The sequence below is a fragment of the Lissotriton helveticus genome, chromosome 7, assembly GCF_964261635.1.
Source record: "Lissotriton helveticus chromosome 7, aLisHel1.1, whole genome shotgun sequence".
In the NCBI taxonomy this organism is placed as follows: Eukaryota; Metazoa; Chordata; class Amphibia; order Caudata; family Salamandridae; genus Lissotriton; species Lissotriton helveticus.
In genome coordinates this window covers 749,845,445-749,862,463 of record NC_136068.1, presented here as the reverse complement: position 1 = coordinate 749,862,463, position 17,019 = coordinate 749,845,445, and the positions used below count along the sequence as shown (strand labels likewise).

At 47.7% G+C, this 17,019-nt stretch overlaps 1 protein-coding gene across 2 annotated transcripts in view; it reads left to right on the top strand.

Moving 5' to 3' along the window:
• RAD50 (RAD50 double strand break repair protein) overlaps positions 1-17,019 on the top strand; it is a 507,735-nt gene that overhangs the window by 472,186 nt on the left and 18,530 nt on the right. For both annotated transcript variants that reach the window (XM_078653096.1, XM_078653097.1), the window contains exons 23-24: positions 463-548; positions 9,144-9,283. In XM_078653096.1, the coding sequence (XP_078509222.1) occupies positions 463-548; positions 9,144-9,283 (226 nt within the window). The remainder of the gene's footprint in view (positions 1-462; positions 549-9,143; positions 9,284-17,019) is intronic.

The following is a 17,019-nucleotide window of genomic DNA, read 5'->3' as shown; positions in this document are numbered from 1 at the left end:
TAGTTGACGTTTATCATCTAGTCCAAACAGAATCAGTAGGCATTTCATGAATGTCTGTAAACAAATGATCAAAGAATTGTTTTCATACGCTTCTCTGCTACTGAGATACTTCATTAACAGCCTTTATCTACACTTCACAAATGGTATGCTTTAGTTGTTTTTGTAAATAATGCAAACAATGATTTACGAGTACTTTGAGAACGAAGTTAGTATCGTATCCAAAATAGAATGAACAAAGCATATTTAGTACTATCGTACTATTCCAGGCCTTTGTTTAAGCTTATTGTGTAAGGCTGAATGTAACATTTTAGAATGTTGAGATTTATATAATAATAAACCATACTATGATTACATTTATGGGTGGTATCAGTTTCTCCAGCAAACTAGAGTAGTTTGGCTGGATTCTTCGGACTAAGAGCCGTACAGTTACTTGATGCTTTTTTCTATGTTCTGTCTTTTTAGAGCTATAATGAAATTTCATAGTATGAAAATGGAAGAAATCAACAAAATTATCCGCGACCTTTGGCGAAGTACTTACAGAGGCCAAGGTACTGATTTATCATGTCATCATCTTATAAATATGTTATAATTCGTTGTATCCATTAAAATTGGACTTTAGGTCAAAACATGCTTACTGCACTTGTGATGTATGAAAGTTAGGTTGTATTTATTCCTTTTAGACATGTTCATGGGCTTTTTGGGGTTTGTAATGCATGCGTTTCCGTATTTTCCTGCTTGGTGTCCTGACCTCGTCTATTTATGGGGCTGCCACAATATGTATGAATAAAGTAAGTTTCCGGTGTTCAGCTGGAAATGGGCCATATTTGTGACTTCACTTCATTGTGGCTGAACTATCTGTTGGAAATCTGTGTAGTTTGTTACGAGTTTCATTCTTGTAGTTCTCACCTTTTTAAGGTACTGTTTTAACTAGGTTTGCCCTTTACTCTTCTTGCAATCAGTTGATCAAGAGCGTTGCATTGGTTGCCTTTGAAAACACTCACATTTTTAGGGAAGATCGATATTTCTCAGGCTCCTTTGTATGTGGTGCAATACAGGCTGCATTAGTGTGTTTTTTGCATTTATTTGTGTTATTTTGTATGGCACTCGGTCCACCAAAGGGCAACCTGAAAGTGATAGAAGCTTCCAAAAGAGGGAAGGGGGCATAAGTACTGGGGCAGATTGAAAAGTGCCAAGTCTTGAGTGATCTAAGATTCATGAGCCAGGTTTGAGATGGAGATGCAGGGGAGGAAAGTTCATAAAGGAGGACCTTTGCCAATTCAGACTTGTTTGTACTTTGCTGTGGATAGCTAGCAGAAGTCATGAGGTCTGGCGGTTGCATGTACATGGGCTGGGACTGCCGGCCACCTCCCCCCTTGACATACTGACTGAATTACCCATTCAACCAGTCAACACATGGGGTCTTTGGAAGTCAGGGGGTACAGGGCCCCCCCCTGGCCGTATTTATTAAAATATAAAAACAAATCAAAAATTTTAATCAAATAAACATTTCTGACAATTATTAAAATGCACACTTTTCAGAACATTAGATTGACATCCGTTTCGACATGGTATGATGGGCTAACCTTAACAAATATCTAGTACAGCGTGTTTCCTAACCGAATCTAATCATCCTGAAAATTAAACTGCATTCTAATATTAATAAAGTCCTACGGCAAGGTCGCCAACCGGTGTCAGATCCTTTTACAGCTGCGCTCTCACGTTCGAGATGCGCATGCGCAACCCAGGGCACGTTACACCCACGTGCGCTCCCTGAACTCCATTTAACCATAACAGGAGGGCCCAGACACTCGCGCACCTTAGTGACGTCATAGTGTTGTGAGGGGTGGCTACCAGCCTGAGGAAAGCGTAGACTCCCTCCCCCGCACCCTTTAAAATACTGGATATCATATCCTGCCCCTGAAGTTCTGAGAGAGACCAATGGCCCCTCCCGCGGGCGGCCCCTTTCGTGAATGGGTCCGCCCCCCCGTAAGGACCTTAAAATGCTGCTCACCGATTAATAACCTTACCGCCACAGGCCAGGTAGTTGACCGACTATCTGGCCCCCCCCCAGAACACACCCCTTATAGAAAGATCATACTCTCCCTGCAAAAACTTCCACCCATGCCAAGATATTTCTTATAAAAAGGGCATTCCCCTCCTCAGTCAAGTGGACCCCGTCCCGCAGGTAGAAGTGCTCTCCCCAGATGCAACCATGAGGAATGGTCTGTAAGACCGGAGTTCTAAATAACTTGTCCAGCTTGTTGTTGACCCTCTTTAACGAGCTATTCAACGCGCTGACTGAGTCCCCCCCTCTCCATTGCATCCTCGGTATCAGCTGTGACCATACCACCACACTACCCGGTAACCGCTTCGCTAGCCATCCTGCTGCTGATATAATCTCTTCCAGGAGGACCCTTCTACCCAAACCTGTCAGATCATTACCCCCTAGATGAAGGATCACCGCCGAGGGAGGTGTAGTATGTCGTGCTAATAAGTCCGACATATAGTCCCTGAACTGATTGAGGCGGAGCCCCCCCCCTGCCATGGAAGGAGACCGTGCACCCCCTGCTCTCCACCCTCTGTTTACCTGATCCTGCAAGAAAAATTGGATTAGCACGCTTGACATACGAATGCCCCACTACCCAAACGACCACTCTCTTCTGTCTGTCCTCCTGGTTCCTCCATGATGTAGATAAGTTGCCTTGATGATCCGTGGGTAGTTTCCGTCCTGCGTCACAGGCCCGAGAAACTGTAAATAACCAGAAAAACAGCAGGTATTAGCAATACTCCACATGGCGGCAGCTCTCACAACATGTGCAACCGCACGTAACGTTTGTAGGCACTTGAGGACCATCTCCCAATCCTTTGCACACTAGTTGTGGTCAAACCCCTGGCTGTTGCTTCAGTGGCTGCCCCTATCCGGAAGGAGTGCGTCCCAAACTCTTTGTGGTTATAACCAGCCCTTGCCATACTCATGGCTAGTACCCTCTGAAACTGAAATCTGGTCAAAGGGGTCCCATCCCCATGCATTAGCAGTGACCCCCCACACTCCTGCGCCCGCTGTCTTATCAGATCCTCAACATGTGTCACCGGGCAGCAGGGATTGTTCCTTGCACAATGTAACGCCAGGCTTTGGCCCCTAGCTTCCTGATCAGTTTTTGATTTCCTGATGATGATCAACATAGTGGCGCCCTTTATGCTGATATCACGCAGCTGGAGGCCGCCTACCCTATCACCTTTATTGGCCGCCACCAGTTCGCCCACCCTGAATGCCCCATAAAAGGCTAAAGAGAATGCTGCTTTAAAGAAGCCCACCTCGGACGTAGAGCTACATGTGTCCGGTAGAGCGAGGAGAACTGCTGATAAGCGTTCAAAACCTATTGGTTTCCTAGAATCTGTGGAAGGGGGCTGCATGCGCCGCCATCCTTTCAACGCCTTCTGAGCCAGGAAGCTGTTCGTAGGGTCCCTACCCCCTTTTGCACGTGCGAAAAAGGAGATAGCCGCCTTGTGCCTGTTGGCTGTCGCCGCCGTGCGCCCTTCCCTGTGTAAGGCGCCTATGTACCCATTGAAGCTAGCCTCCATAGTCCACCTACTCTCCCAGCCCTGGCCCAGAAAGTGACAGTAAGACCTGAACGCCCCTTCGTATGCCGTCCTTGTCTTGGGTGCTAGGCTGGCTGCCACGAGGTCATGTAGTTGGGGGCACCAATTTGCCAGAGAGTCGACGGGAAGTGGGCCGGGGTTGTCTCTGCCTCCGGCAAGTGCTCCCTGAAAACCTGCATCTTAAAGCGAGAAAGGGCATCAGCTGCATTGTTTAACACCCCCGGGACATGTTTTGCCCTGAAAAGTACATTCAATGTCATGCAACACAGCACAATTTCTTTGATCAGGCGTAAAATGAGTGGACACCTTGCAGCTTGCTGGTTGATGCATTCAACCACTGTCATATTGTCTGACCAGAAGATTACCGATCGGTTGGCCAAATCCTCGGGCCACACTTTCAGTGCCACCCAGATTGGGAAGAGCTCGAGGAAACCAATGTTCACCGTCAGCCCGCTCTCCTCCCACCAGGCGGGCCACTTCTGTGCCACCCACTTCTTGCCGAGGATTGCACCAAACCCTACACTGCCTGCCGCATCGGTCCATAAACCAAGGTCCTCCGAGGACCGCGTGGGTGCACCCCACAGCACTCTGCCATTGAAGTCCTCCAGGAATGCAATCCATATCCGCATGTCCTGGCGAACCTCAGCAGATAGCCGTGTCCGGTGATGTTTTTCCCGAAGACCCCTCATGGCCTGTGCAATTGAGCGTGAAAAGGGGCGTGCCATGGGAATTACTCTTAATGCAAAATTTAACTGCCCCACTGTCTGCTGCAACAGTCCTAAATTCACTTTCTTCGCTTGTAGGCACAGTCCTAGTGTATTCTTGAATCTTCGAATCTTTTCCTCTGGTAGTCTAAAACAGCCCTCTACTGAATCCAGCTCAATGCCTAAAAATTCGAGGCATGTTACTGGCCCAACTGTCTTCCCCTGCGCCAACGGGACCCCGAAAGAGCGCATGAGCATGCAAAATTCCTGCAATGCTGACGCACACTCCCGTGAACCCGCCGGACCCAGGAAAAGAAAATCATCCAGGTAGTGCATGACCCACTGGTGACCCGTACGTTGTCTTAAGGCCCATTCCAGAAAAGAGCTGAACTGTTCAAAATATGCACATGAAATTGAACAACCCATGGGCATACACTTATCCATGTAGTACTTCCCTTTGAAAGAGAAACCTAGAAGGTGCTGGTCCTCTGGGTGAACAGGGAGCAGTCTAAAGGCTGACTCGATGTCTGATTTAGCCATCAGTGTTCCCGCGCCCAAACCCCTCAGCATGTCCGCTGCCTGATCGAAGGACGCATACTTCACACTGCAAACTGAATCATCGATAGCATCATTCAAGGATATACCCCTAGGTGCAGACAAATTGTGGATGAGCCTAAATTCCCCTTTCTCCTTCTTTGGAACCACCCCCAAAGGGGAGCACACAAAATTCTGCGTGGGAATAACATGAAAAGGTCCCGCTACTCTACCTAAACGCACCTCTTTACCTATTTTCATCGCCACCAGCGTGGGATTGGAAAGAACTGATAGCTGATTTCTGCACTGTGATGTCCCGACATACCCCCCAGCAGGAATTCGGAAACCATGTGTGAAACCTTCTTGCAACAATCTAGCAGAGGTGTGGTTAGGGTACCTGTTCAGCCAGGGGATCATAGTTGACACCTGAATGGGTGAATGTGCTATAATGGGATGGATCTTACTATTCGGGTTTCTTCCTACCCCTGTTTCCCGAGCCACTGCTTTTATTTCGGCATGTTGTTTCTGGGTGGGAAGGGTGCCCGCATAGGTTGCACGCGTGCCTGAACTTACAGGTGCCCGGTGCCCTGTGGCATGTCCGCCTGTTGAAGTCCCAACATACCCCCTTCGCCCCTCCATTGACTCTCTGTTTTTGGCCTGCCTCCCCCCCCTGTGCTGATCGAAAGGGCTGTTGGAACGGCTGTTGCGGCCTGGGGGAATAACCTTTATTCGCGGTAGAGCTAGTGCTTGCTCCCTGACCCTTCTCAAATTGCGAATGCCATGACATAGAATCCACCTTGTCCCATGTCAAAGTCTTATCAAATTCTTTAGCCTTTCTGAAAGCTACATCATATTCTTTCCACACATCCCCCGCATGATTCTCATGGAACATTGCGATTCTACTCTGATAGCAGTTCATAGCTGGTTGCATTCCCGTGAAGCGTTCGCCAATTACTGCGCCGTACACCGCAAAGGCCCTCACCCAGTTGATGATGTTTTCTTCCACCCTAAATTTGTACAATTTTGCTCTCCATTCACTAGGCAACAACATATCCTTCTGTGATTTTGCATACTCCCATTCTCTGTTATCTATCAGTAATGAAAAAATATTAACATATTTGTCAGCCCATATCATTTTTTTCACACTTTGTGATACATGTTGTGCTAAACACTCCCCCCTGGAGGGCAATGTTCCCTCGCCCAGCAGTGGCAAGGCAGTCTCCTTACCATTGTTGCTGGGTAACGTCGCTTCCGCGGTCTTGGCACCGCCTCCATCGTTCGCTGGACCTGTTTGGGGAGAAACTGGTGCAGGTGGCGTGGCGCCCCGGCCACTAGCCAACAGTATCTGAGTAATCAATGTTTGCTGCTCTGCCGTGAGGGCCGTATTGGCCGGCAGCGCTCCCCCACCTAACCACGGGAGGACCGCTGCTACCTGGGCTGCCAGGTCTGTTGGCATTGGCCCCGACGCGGGGATAGAATTAGGGACCGCACTCACGGGCACCGGAATGTGCGGTGGCGCCACAGGCGGCACCGGTGCCGCCACCGGGATGGCCGGCACGACTGGCACTGCCACTGGCAGCTGGGGCACCGGTGCCGGGACGCCCAACGGGGCCTGAGGTGGAGGGATAGGTGCAGCTGGAGGTACACTGGGAGTAGGACTCTGTGGCCGACCCCCCACCCTCTTATTTCTCGCCCGCCTGGGTGGTGTCACAAATACGCCCCTTGGCTTGGGTGGTACTATCGTCCGCTTAGGTCTCCCCGATGGCCCAGCCTGAGCATCCACCTTAGCCCCCAATTCCGCTACAGTCCTATCAAGTTTATCAAACTTCCCCAGTCGCTTATCCATTGCAGACATTCTGCGCATCATTTTTTGGAACATTACACCCACGTTCGCATTCCCATGCCCCCTTCTTGCAGACATATTTATGAGCACACCGTGCTCCGTACCTGACCCAGTTGAAGGTGCACGAACTGGAATACGCGGACCCAGATCCTAGTCTTGTTTACCTGACCCGGTCTGTAGTCCTGAAAAAGAAAGTACGTTAAACTTCCAGTTGAGGGTGCACGAAATATATAGGCCACCGCTTTGTACTACCTACACCCAACAGGGTATATCCTTCTTTAAGTTGTAAAATCAGTAAAATGCGATTAACAGTTCAATAGTAAAAGCACGTTCAATATCGCCCCTTATCACAATGTGGGGGCTTCCTTGTTTAGCTTATAATCTAACCCCTTGTATATTGGTGGCCTGTACAGGGATTAAAAGAAACAGTCTCATGTACTTATTTAATTCGTAAATAAGTCGTAAGTCAAACCACGTTCACGTAAAACCAATTATTTAAACCTTGTGTGCCTTGACCAGATCAATCACTTTTATAGGACACACTACAGCTCATATACTTTAAAATGTAATCAGAGCACTTAACATATCACCAGTTGCATTATATGAAGCCACATTCACTGCTAAATTCGAGCGTTTTCACTGCAAGCAACCTCCCTGGTCTCCCATCCGCACTGTGCCCTAGCTTTCTTTGCTTAGCTTTTTTATATAGTTGCTGGCAGCTACAGATGCACGCTGTTGTGTGCCATATAACTTTTAAACACGAATTTCAAGCAAAATAAGCACAATTAATTTCGAGCAAAGTAAGCACAATTATCGTTAAACGTACTACCTTGCACCGCTGTTGTGGCCAATTTAAAACTGGCTTTTCCCCGCACGTTCGCTAAGCCTTCCTTAATTAATTTCAAGTAAAGTAAGCACAATTATCGTCAAAAGTACTACCTTGCACCGCTGTTGTGGGCAATTTAAAACTGGCTTTTCCCCGCACGTTCGCTAAGCCTTCCTTCAGCCGCCCACCCGCCCCGCAAAATACCTCGTGTCCTGCTGCTCTCTTTCAATCGGTAACCACTGCACGGCCGTGCAACCTCCTCTCTCGCTTTATCCTGGCCGCGTTCTCCCTGCTCCGCCTCAGTGGTGTCCTCACAGCAGCAACCGCTCGCCTGGCTCCACGACAACAAGACAAATTCTCCCGCTCCGTTTCCAAACGCGTCGGTCTGGGCTCCCGGAAACTCCAAGTCCTCCGCAGCGACCAATTCTCACGCTCCGTTTTCAAATGCGTCGGTCTGGGCTCCAGGAAACTCCGAGTCCTCCGTAGCGACAAAGGAACCTGAAATAAAAGAAAAGAAAATTACACAGCCCCACGGTGGGGCGAGGAGCGAGCCTGGGGAGCGCGGGCACAAAGAGGCCGCTTCCCGCGCTCCCCAAGCTCTTAACCCCTTCGAAGCCGCGGCCCCGCCCCCTCACCCCGGAAGTGCTCAACTACTTCCGGGGCGAGGGCGGGGGCAAGCGACCACGAAGGGGAGCGGGGTGTGGGAGGGGCCGGGCCCCGCCATGCCTGCGTGGGGGCCGATTGGCCCCCCCTTCTCTTACACTTGATTGGTAGCTGGATGACTGGTCATGATAATATTATAGCTAAGACTCTGGAACTTGATTTCAGTAGGTTAAGTCATCGTGGTCAGATCTCTCTAAGCCAAAGATGAGACGAATATTGTGGTTTTGAGACGGCTGCAGGTTGTTGCAAGTTTGAGCGGAGAGCTTCCCATATGAATCACTGCAGTAAATTCCTGGGACATGGCGCCTATCAGGACGAATGATAGCCAGTGTGCCTTGCTAGTAAGATATTGGTGGCAGAAGAGTCTCCGGTGATAAAGTGCTAACTTGGTTGTCCCATTCGGTTGTGGACATAGGAGATCTCAGAATCAAAGGTTGTGGACTTGGTGTTTGTAGCCCAAAGGCGAGCCAGAGCAATGGTCAAGTTGCCAGCTGTGAATCTTCACCGCTACACCTAAAAACAAACACTGGAAGCACACTGAAATAAGCAGATGGTACCAGTAGCGGTCGGTGGTGGGAGTAGCTGCCAGGCGGTGACGTGGGGAGTGGGAGGGGCAGGGCAGGTGGTAGTAATCTATGGATTACAGAGGATTACAGGTAAGTAAACCTATAAAACGAATTTTGTTGTGTGCAGTGCATCGCAGTTGGGGATGCAGTGCGTGCAACGAAATTCGTTTAATTTATTTATATGTTTACTTATCTGTAATCCTTACTTATCTGTAATTCTCCGTAATCCATAGATTACTACCCCCCACCATGCCCCTCCCCACGTCACCGCCTGGCAGCTACTTCTACCACCGACCGCTACTGGATGGTACAGTCTCCCTTGTTGGTAATCAAGACAACACCATATTACCGTATCTTGCCCCTCTACAGGTTGTTAGATTGTGTACAAATATTTATTTTTCTCTTAGATATTGAATATGTTGAAATTCGTTCTGATGCTGATGAAAACGTGGCCGCTGACAAAAGAAGAACGTATAACTACAGAGTAGTGATGATAAAAGGCGACACCGCACTGGATATGAGAGGGAGGTGCAGTGCTGGTCAGAAGGTATGTGCCTCTTCAAACTGACAGTATTATATTTTGTAGTTGTTCCTCCACATTCACCATGGGAAAGACTGTGCAGTAATTCTCATGTTTGTATTATTACCTTCATTGATCTCGGTGATAAAAATAAGTGTACAACAAATGATGTTATAATAATAATAATCCATACCTGTAAAGTGCGAACGTATCACCCCTTAAGGTTTCAAGGGGCTGTTGGGGAGATTAAGTGAGCTATTTCCCAGAGTCACATGATGCTGACCTGAGCTGCCAGCCAGGGATCGAACCGTGAGCCCCACGCTCCGTAGTCAGTCGCTCTAGCCGCTGCGCCACACTTCTCCCTCCCTCTATATGAAATGTAAAGTTATTAATATACATACCAAATACCGAGACTGTCTCCAGGTGCTGGTCTGCCACAGAAGGGGCACCTGCAGTTACAAAAGAGTCTTGAGTTTACATCCAAAGGAGGAAATATCTGCAACTTGTTGAATGGTAGTGGGAAAGGTTTTCCAAAGGAGAGTCCAGTAACCTCAACTAGTGACCACTTGCTGTAAAGAACATAAGAGATATGTTCTTTACACAAGAGACAGGATTTTTGTTTGCAGATAATAGGGATCTAGGCGTTCTGATAGAGGCTTCTAACTACATATTCCTCACCTTTTCAATTTCCCCGGGTGTTGGCCTTGATCCAGAGAATCTTTATTGCAATTCCCTTGCGCGTCTGAAGGTGGTGTCCTGCAGCTCTGCGTTGGATCTATTCCACCCGATGTGACATCAGGTCTACTATATATGCTAAATGCACCACATCCGTACCCTGATATGAGTTCCTTTCTTTCCACACCTTCCAACACAGATCCAGTGCTCTACCAAATCCTGTCAGACTGACAGAAATTCTTTGCCAGCAAAATTGACAATGACATGTCCCCTCCTAAAACCACAGCAGTTTACACCTTGTAAGGACTGCAACTTTCAGATGCTGGGTAACGGACACCCACTATGTCTGTCTCTGGTGCAGAAGGCGAGGCTAACCCAGCAAAGATGGCGGACACAGCATAATCATGCTCTGCATCCCATACCCACCATCCATTTATAATTGCCACGATCCGTGCCGCTGTCCCCTGGCTTAGGTTCTTTTGGAGACGATAGAGTCCCGGTTTCAAGTGCAATGGGGCGCAGAGACCTAAACTACGTGGAGGTGACCACAGCCTGGGCAGAGTGTACATTATAGCCTAACTGGGGGCACTCTCACCCTATGAGATAACTCCTCTGAATACGGGGTTGTCGACTTAGCTGGTTACTTCCTTTAACCCGGCTCTGAGCCCCGGTGACTCTTTTTTTTGTAGGGGCTAAGGATGCAGTTTTCTTCCCTATGGGAGTGCCTTTTAGATCCATACTGTTGGGCAGAAGAAAGTGACTCAATCACAGGCTGTGTTTTTAATATAGAAGCGTAGTGAGGAGACGCTACTTATATGATGATAACTGATTTCAGGTCCCACGCAGACATGATATGATATCCCCCACTATTGTGATCTGGCGGTCAATTTGGGTGCTATTTTTTGGTATGCAATAATGAACCGACTTCTCCTTGCAAAACACTGCCAATACCAAGGTGTATAGAGTATACAAATGTTTTCAGATTGTTATCCTCTTGTAACCTACGTACTGAACTAAAAACTAATAGAATTGGTTAAAAAATAAAAACGTCTGTCTCTGGTGCCTCGGCTTGAGACACGACTCTGTGTCGTGCACCTGGTGCACAAAGATGAATAAGAAGGCTATCTGCGACTGCACAGCCAAACTTGCTGTTGCAGAACTTCAAATGAAATTGAAGGAAGCCTGGTCGTGGTCTAAGGTGCGGACATGCTCTCGATCCCGAGGGTGTCTCATGACTGTTCATCTTCAAAGTCCTTTTTGGTCTGGACATTTGGGAGTTTACCTCTGCAGTGACTGTAGCATGCTAATCAGGTGCAGCCACGTGTTTTGTGTCTTCAATCATTCCTGTAGGAATGAAAAAAAACTACTATTTTCTAAAGCCTGGCATGATTTTAGATTGTGTTTTCCTACTAGACTTTGTTGCAGCACACATTGCCAGCTATGTAAAATATTTTATGTGGCATTCAGATTGTAATATTTGATTGAAAGGTGTTTTTCAAACCGATTTTGCAATGTGTAGATTACCTGTGCTGATGCCACCAGTGATGAATTTAAATGACTGTTATATTTATTACCCTTAAGGCAGTTGCAAATATGAATGATATTCTTCCTGAGCGTGCTCAAGTGGATTCCAAAATGTATGCATGTCTCTGTCTGTAATTGCACCCCGGTCATACATTTTGAGGATTCTGCTGCTTTGACTAAGAAATAGTCTCAAAATGGCTGCGGTCGGTGGGAGGAAACCCCTTGAACCTGTCAAATAGGGGCATCTGGGATTGAATAGATCCTGTAGCACCTATCCCCTTGTAGTAGAGTTGCACATAAGATCGAGAGGAACCAAGCCCTATTCCACACCATGAACACAGATTGGCTCAGATATGGATTAACTGTGAAGCCCAGAGAGCTGAATTGGCAAATCCAAGGATATAGTTGGGTGGTAGAGGGCAGCCGTGCACATCTGAGAAAGAGAATCGTCTTTTTGAATGTGTTCCATGGAAATCTTCTGTACTTTCACTGCCACAAAGCATAAATGTAGGAAAGAAAATACAGCACCTTGCTACAAAACTGGGAGTGGGAGTGAATTATGCTAGGAATGGATAGGTCTACTCACCAATTACTGACTGGTTTGCTATTTAAAATACAATCGTTGACCCACTGCAAGGGGATAATCCTGGATCTGAAGAGTAGAGATGTCCCTGTCGCCTTGCTAACGTTCATTAGAAAGTGGCCTCCTACTCTAACTGAAATACTACTTCCAGCTTTTTACTCCAGGACTGGTGATGCAAGTCACTGGTTTACCCACAGTGATAAGGAGTTTGAGGGCTTGCCAGTCAAGCTAGCTTGTCCCTGCTGTGTGGAGGGTGGAAAGGTCCTGAGACGGTGGAACCTGGTGCATGTCTAGGTGATTTGCAGTTACCAGTCGATTCAGCTGGATCTGGGCCTGCACCAGCTGTCACAACTGGAAATAAATGTTAGACAGACCTGCAGATTTAAGGATTTTTCTTCAAGGTAGCTCTGCTACCAAGGCTTGTGGGAAATCTTGACACTTTGCTAGAAAACAAATAGTTGAGGGACTCTTTAATGTTCTCCAGTTCTTTTGCATTTCTTAGGGAATATCATTGTACAGCTTCTTTCAATGCTACAGGAATTGTTTTGTTTCATAAGTCTTCTTTAAGAAAATATTTTTTGTTTTAAATTAATTTGATTTGGATGTATATTTACATAACTGTACTGCTGTTTAGCTGAATTACCACATGCATTTTCTGTGATGAAGCCTTCCAAATTTCAAAACGTGAGCAAAGCATTCCTCCCAAAACCTATTTACCGTCTTCAGGGAGATTTGTTAGGTGCCGCGAGAGATCAATTACTGCTCTAATCAAAAATTGGCGATATTTGATTCCCTGTATTGAAATGGATTTTACATAAGAAGCCGAGTGAGATACAGAATATTGTTTGACTGAAATATTCATCCTTAGGAACAAGATTGGTGGTTTAGTTTTGTATTGATATATGATATGATCCAAGTATCCAGTTGTCTTGAGAAAGCAGCTAAGGATGAGTTGTTTGGTTCCTATGCCATGGTATATGCCTGAATAAAGTAATGCTACAGTTTGAGAATGGGGTGTGGTCCTTCCTTATGGTTACTTTGCAACAACTGTCCTGGGAAGCTGGACAAATCGACAATCAAAATGTATATATGGTGTGTAGCAGCCTCCTCGGACTTCATTTAGGTGTGAGAGCTCGGCTGCATGGCAACGCCGAGATTTAGCAGCTCTGGAGACAGTTGTGGGTTGAGAAGTGTGTGAGCCAACAGGATAATAGTGTATTCCTTTATTCAAATCTCCCTTTGGTTGCTGCCGATTTTTACTGGACGGATCTAGGGCCGTGGATTCTCCAGAAAAGGTAACATGCCCATCTCGGTGGTATAAAGGCATCTCTTCTGACAGAGGAGGAAAGGATCCCATTTGTCAAAGAGACTATTCAACCATTCTCTCACCGACCTAAAGACGAACAGAAAATTCAAGGAAAAATGTATTCAACTTGTGACACAGATTTGAACAGTAACAGGCTGTAGAAATACACAAAATGTCGCTCACCTAATAGTTGGAAGTGAAACATATCCAAAAGGTTTGCACATTTGAACATTCTCAGCATATCAATGTTGGGAGGCAGTTTTAGATAAAGACTGAGAGCTTAGGGGCCGATTTAGATATCAAGGGAGGCCCGTTTCTCCCCCAGGGCCCAATGAATGCAGAAATGACTGCCAAGTTGGCGGTCATTTCTAAAGCATTAGCAGAAACCGCTTTCTCTTCCCCTCCTGTCTATGCTTTTCAGTTTGGTGCAAGGGTCCATCAGCATGACAGTGCCTTCTGCCAAACTGTTCTGTTTTCTTTTTTTTTTTTTTTCAAAAAAGAAAATCCTAAAGTGGGATATTATTTTTTAATATAAAAAAAGATAATCCTCTCCTATACCCCCTATTTGCCTCCTGTACCCCTCCCCCTCCTCCAAGGCCATGTACCTCAACTTTGGGCTGCCCAACCCCTCTAGACCATCTTTGGGCTCCATGGGCCTGGGAGGGGCCCCTACTGGTCTGCTGGTGGGTTCGCTAACTGCATCAGTCAGGCCCCTCGGATCCATTAGCAGATACAAAGCGGTGCCGGTCGAGCATCCTCAACCTTCCCCTGCTCCCGCTGCAGTAAAGATGCCCTCATCACCACCAACGCCCATCTGTGGCACCGCTCCACATCATTCCAGACTCCTATACAGAGCCGGATGGGCATCTTCTGATGCCAGCTACAACGCTGATGGGGGGCAGACTCCCCATATCGTAGCCAATGCTTTATACCTACGACTGGCCTGAATTGGTGATGATTGGGAGGGGTCTGTGGGCCCTTATGGATATCAACCATTAGAAGGTCCCAAGGGCACCTGGTATGAGGATCTCGCAGATGCCAGTGGATTGGTTACTCTCAAGAAACTGGCATGGTCTCTCCCCCTACCATGGCTATGGAGGAGGGTGCCTCATTCGCAATGGTGGTGTGGTGGGTGTCTGATGTCCTGGGCCTTGCACTACCCTCAGTGGCATTTAAGACAATGTCTTGATGGAGGGGCTTCAGCCAGAAGTTGCCCCCACCAAACCATTATTCCCATTTAATGAAGCCCTGACCAACATCCTATTTAGGGCCTGGTCAAAGCCCTGCATAGGGTCTGTGGTGCATGGGAAAATTGCCCATTGCCACGCCCCAGGGAACACCAGTTCCACACCCAGCACCCCACCCTGGAAAGCTTGGTGGTCCAGAATCAACCCCAACACATTTTCTACCACTCTACCAGATAGGGAATCCAAAAGGGCAGATACCTTCAGTAAGAGGATGTTCTCTTCCTCCAGCCTGGCACTGTGGTTGGTGAACACCGCTTGCTTCTTGGCCCGGTACTTCAGTACGATCTGGGACTCAGTTGCGCTAGTGCTGGTCATGGTCTTGGAGGAGGACCAAGACATATTCTCCCAAACAATTGCTGATGGGAGGAATGCTGCCAAGTTCACCATAGGATGTAGGCTGGACAAGACAGACTTGCTGGGCTGAACGATTTCTTTGTCAGTGGCCCTTAGGCACCACTCGTGGGTGAGAATGACTGGCTTTTCGGTCGATGTTTAAGCCTCGCTCATGGACATGCCCTTTGATGACTGACGTCTTTTCGGAGAGAAAGAGGGCTGTGCACTGAAGCACTTCAAGGACAGCAGAGCTACTGCCAGGTTATTGGCCCTCTATATGGCCCACGCCAACCCCGGTCCTCCTTCCATCCCTTTTGGACCATGGAGGGGGCTTTCAACCACTGTCTCTACACTCCTAGCCAACAAGTCCAGGAGGTTTGCAATACTGTCATGGCTTAGGACGTGGTTCCCGCATACGACATGGGACAGAAGTCAGGCCAGTCTACCACCCACTGGCTGCCACAGCTTCCAAACCCCTTCATTTTGCCCTCCAACCATCATGGGTATCTAGTGGGGGACAGGATATGCAACCACTGGAGGTCATTAACATCCAACTGTTGGGTTTTGCAGCTCATCCAAAGGGGCTATTCCCCCGACTCTGTGGCCACCTTTGATGCCCACTTACGGCTGACAGAGGACCACTTCTCCTTACTCTGTCTGGAAGTGTTGGCTACTTGGGCAAGGGAGCTAGAGAGAGGTTGCTGGCATCAGAAGTAGATTGTGGTTCAGGCAGTCGTCTCCCACCTCCAGACAATGGCAAGCCTCCTGCTTTAGCTGGCGTTCCCGATCAGCATGCCAAAGCCACACCTGACTCCCTCTCAGATACTCCCTTTCATCGGAGCAGTTCTGTACACAGTACAGCTTTGGGGCTTTCTTCTGAAGTGGTGAGTCCAGGACTTTCAGGCTACAATACCAATATTTCAGCTTCTAGCCTGGATTTCTGTGAGAACAACCCTGAGGTTGCTGGGCCTCCGTGCCGCTTGCTTTCTGCTTGTTACACATGCCCACTGGCATTTGCAAACTCTGCAGTTGGACCTGAAGTCCCAGTGGCACAGCATTTGGGGAATCTCTCCGACATCGTTCAGATGGAACTACAAAAGACCTGCAATGATGCATACTGAACTGCAATTGGGCCAGTGCCAGACACCTTTCCCTACCCCACCCAGAGCTGACTGTAGTGGCAGATGCAATGTAATCTGGCTGCTGTACTATCTTCTTGTGGGACCTATAGTTATTGTACGATTCCATCGATTTCCGAGCACCTAGAGACCTGCAGGTGATTGGCGCGATATAAATCTAAATTAACAATAACAATAACAAGATGCGTCACTTCTGGGCTGGGTCGGCCATCTGGGAGATGTGTAGATCAGAGGACTTTGGTCTCCAGCGGAATCCAGGCTTTACATCAATCTGTTAGAGCTTCGGATGATTCGGAGGGCATTAAAAGCTTTTCTTTCTTCAATTAGGGGAAGACGGGTATAGTTTTTCATGGACAACACCACCACCATGTGGTACTGCAACAAACAGGACGGATGGGGTTGTGGATCTTCGGTTCAAAGGCCTTGCACCTCTTGACATGGCTGGAATAACAGGTCATATCCCTGGTGGTTCAACTCCAGGCGGGCTCTATGAACGCCAAAGTAGACAAACTCCGCTGTTGATACCTAGCAAATCACGAATGGTGTCTCCATCCGGAGGTGTCACAAAGAATGGGGAGATCCTTAATTAGATCTTGTTGCCTCCTTCGAGAATGCACAATGTTGACTGTTTTGCTTGCTGTAATTTCCAAGGCAACTCTCACTCAGAGATAGTTATCGTCTCGAGTGGAACTCAGGCCTTCTATTTGCCTTCCTGTCAATACCACTCCTGTCCATAGTTCTCAAAAAGATCAAGAACAACTGGGCCCCAAGTCATCTTAGTAGCTCTAGATTGGGCACGGAGAGAATGGTATCCTGAACTCCTGAGCAAGAGTATCTGTCCTCCAGTCAGAAGTATTGTCTTTCACAGCAACAGGGCAGGTTACTGCACCCAAACCTGTCTACTCTCCACCTTCATGCATAGATATTGAGTGAAGACAGTTGAGGGTGTTTGATCT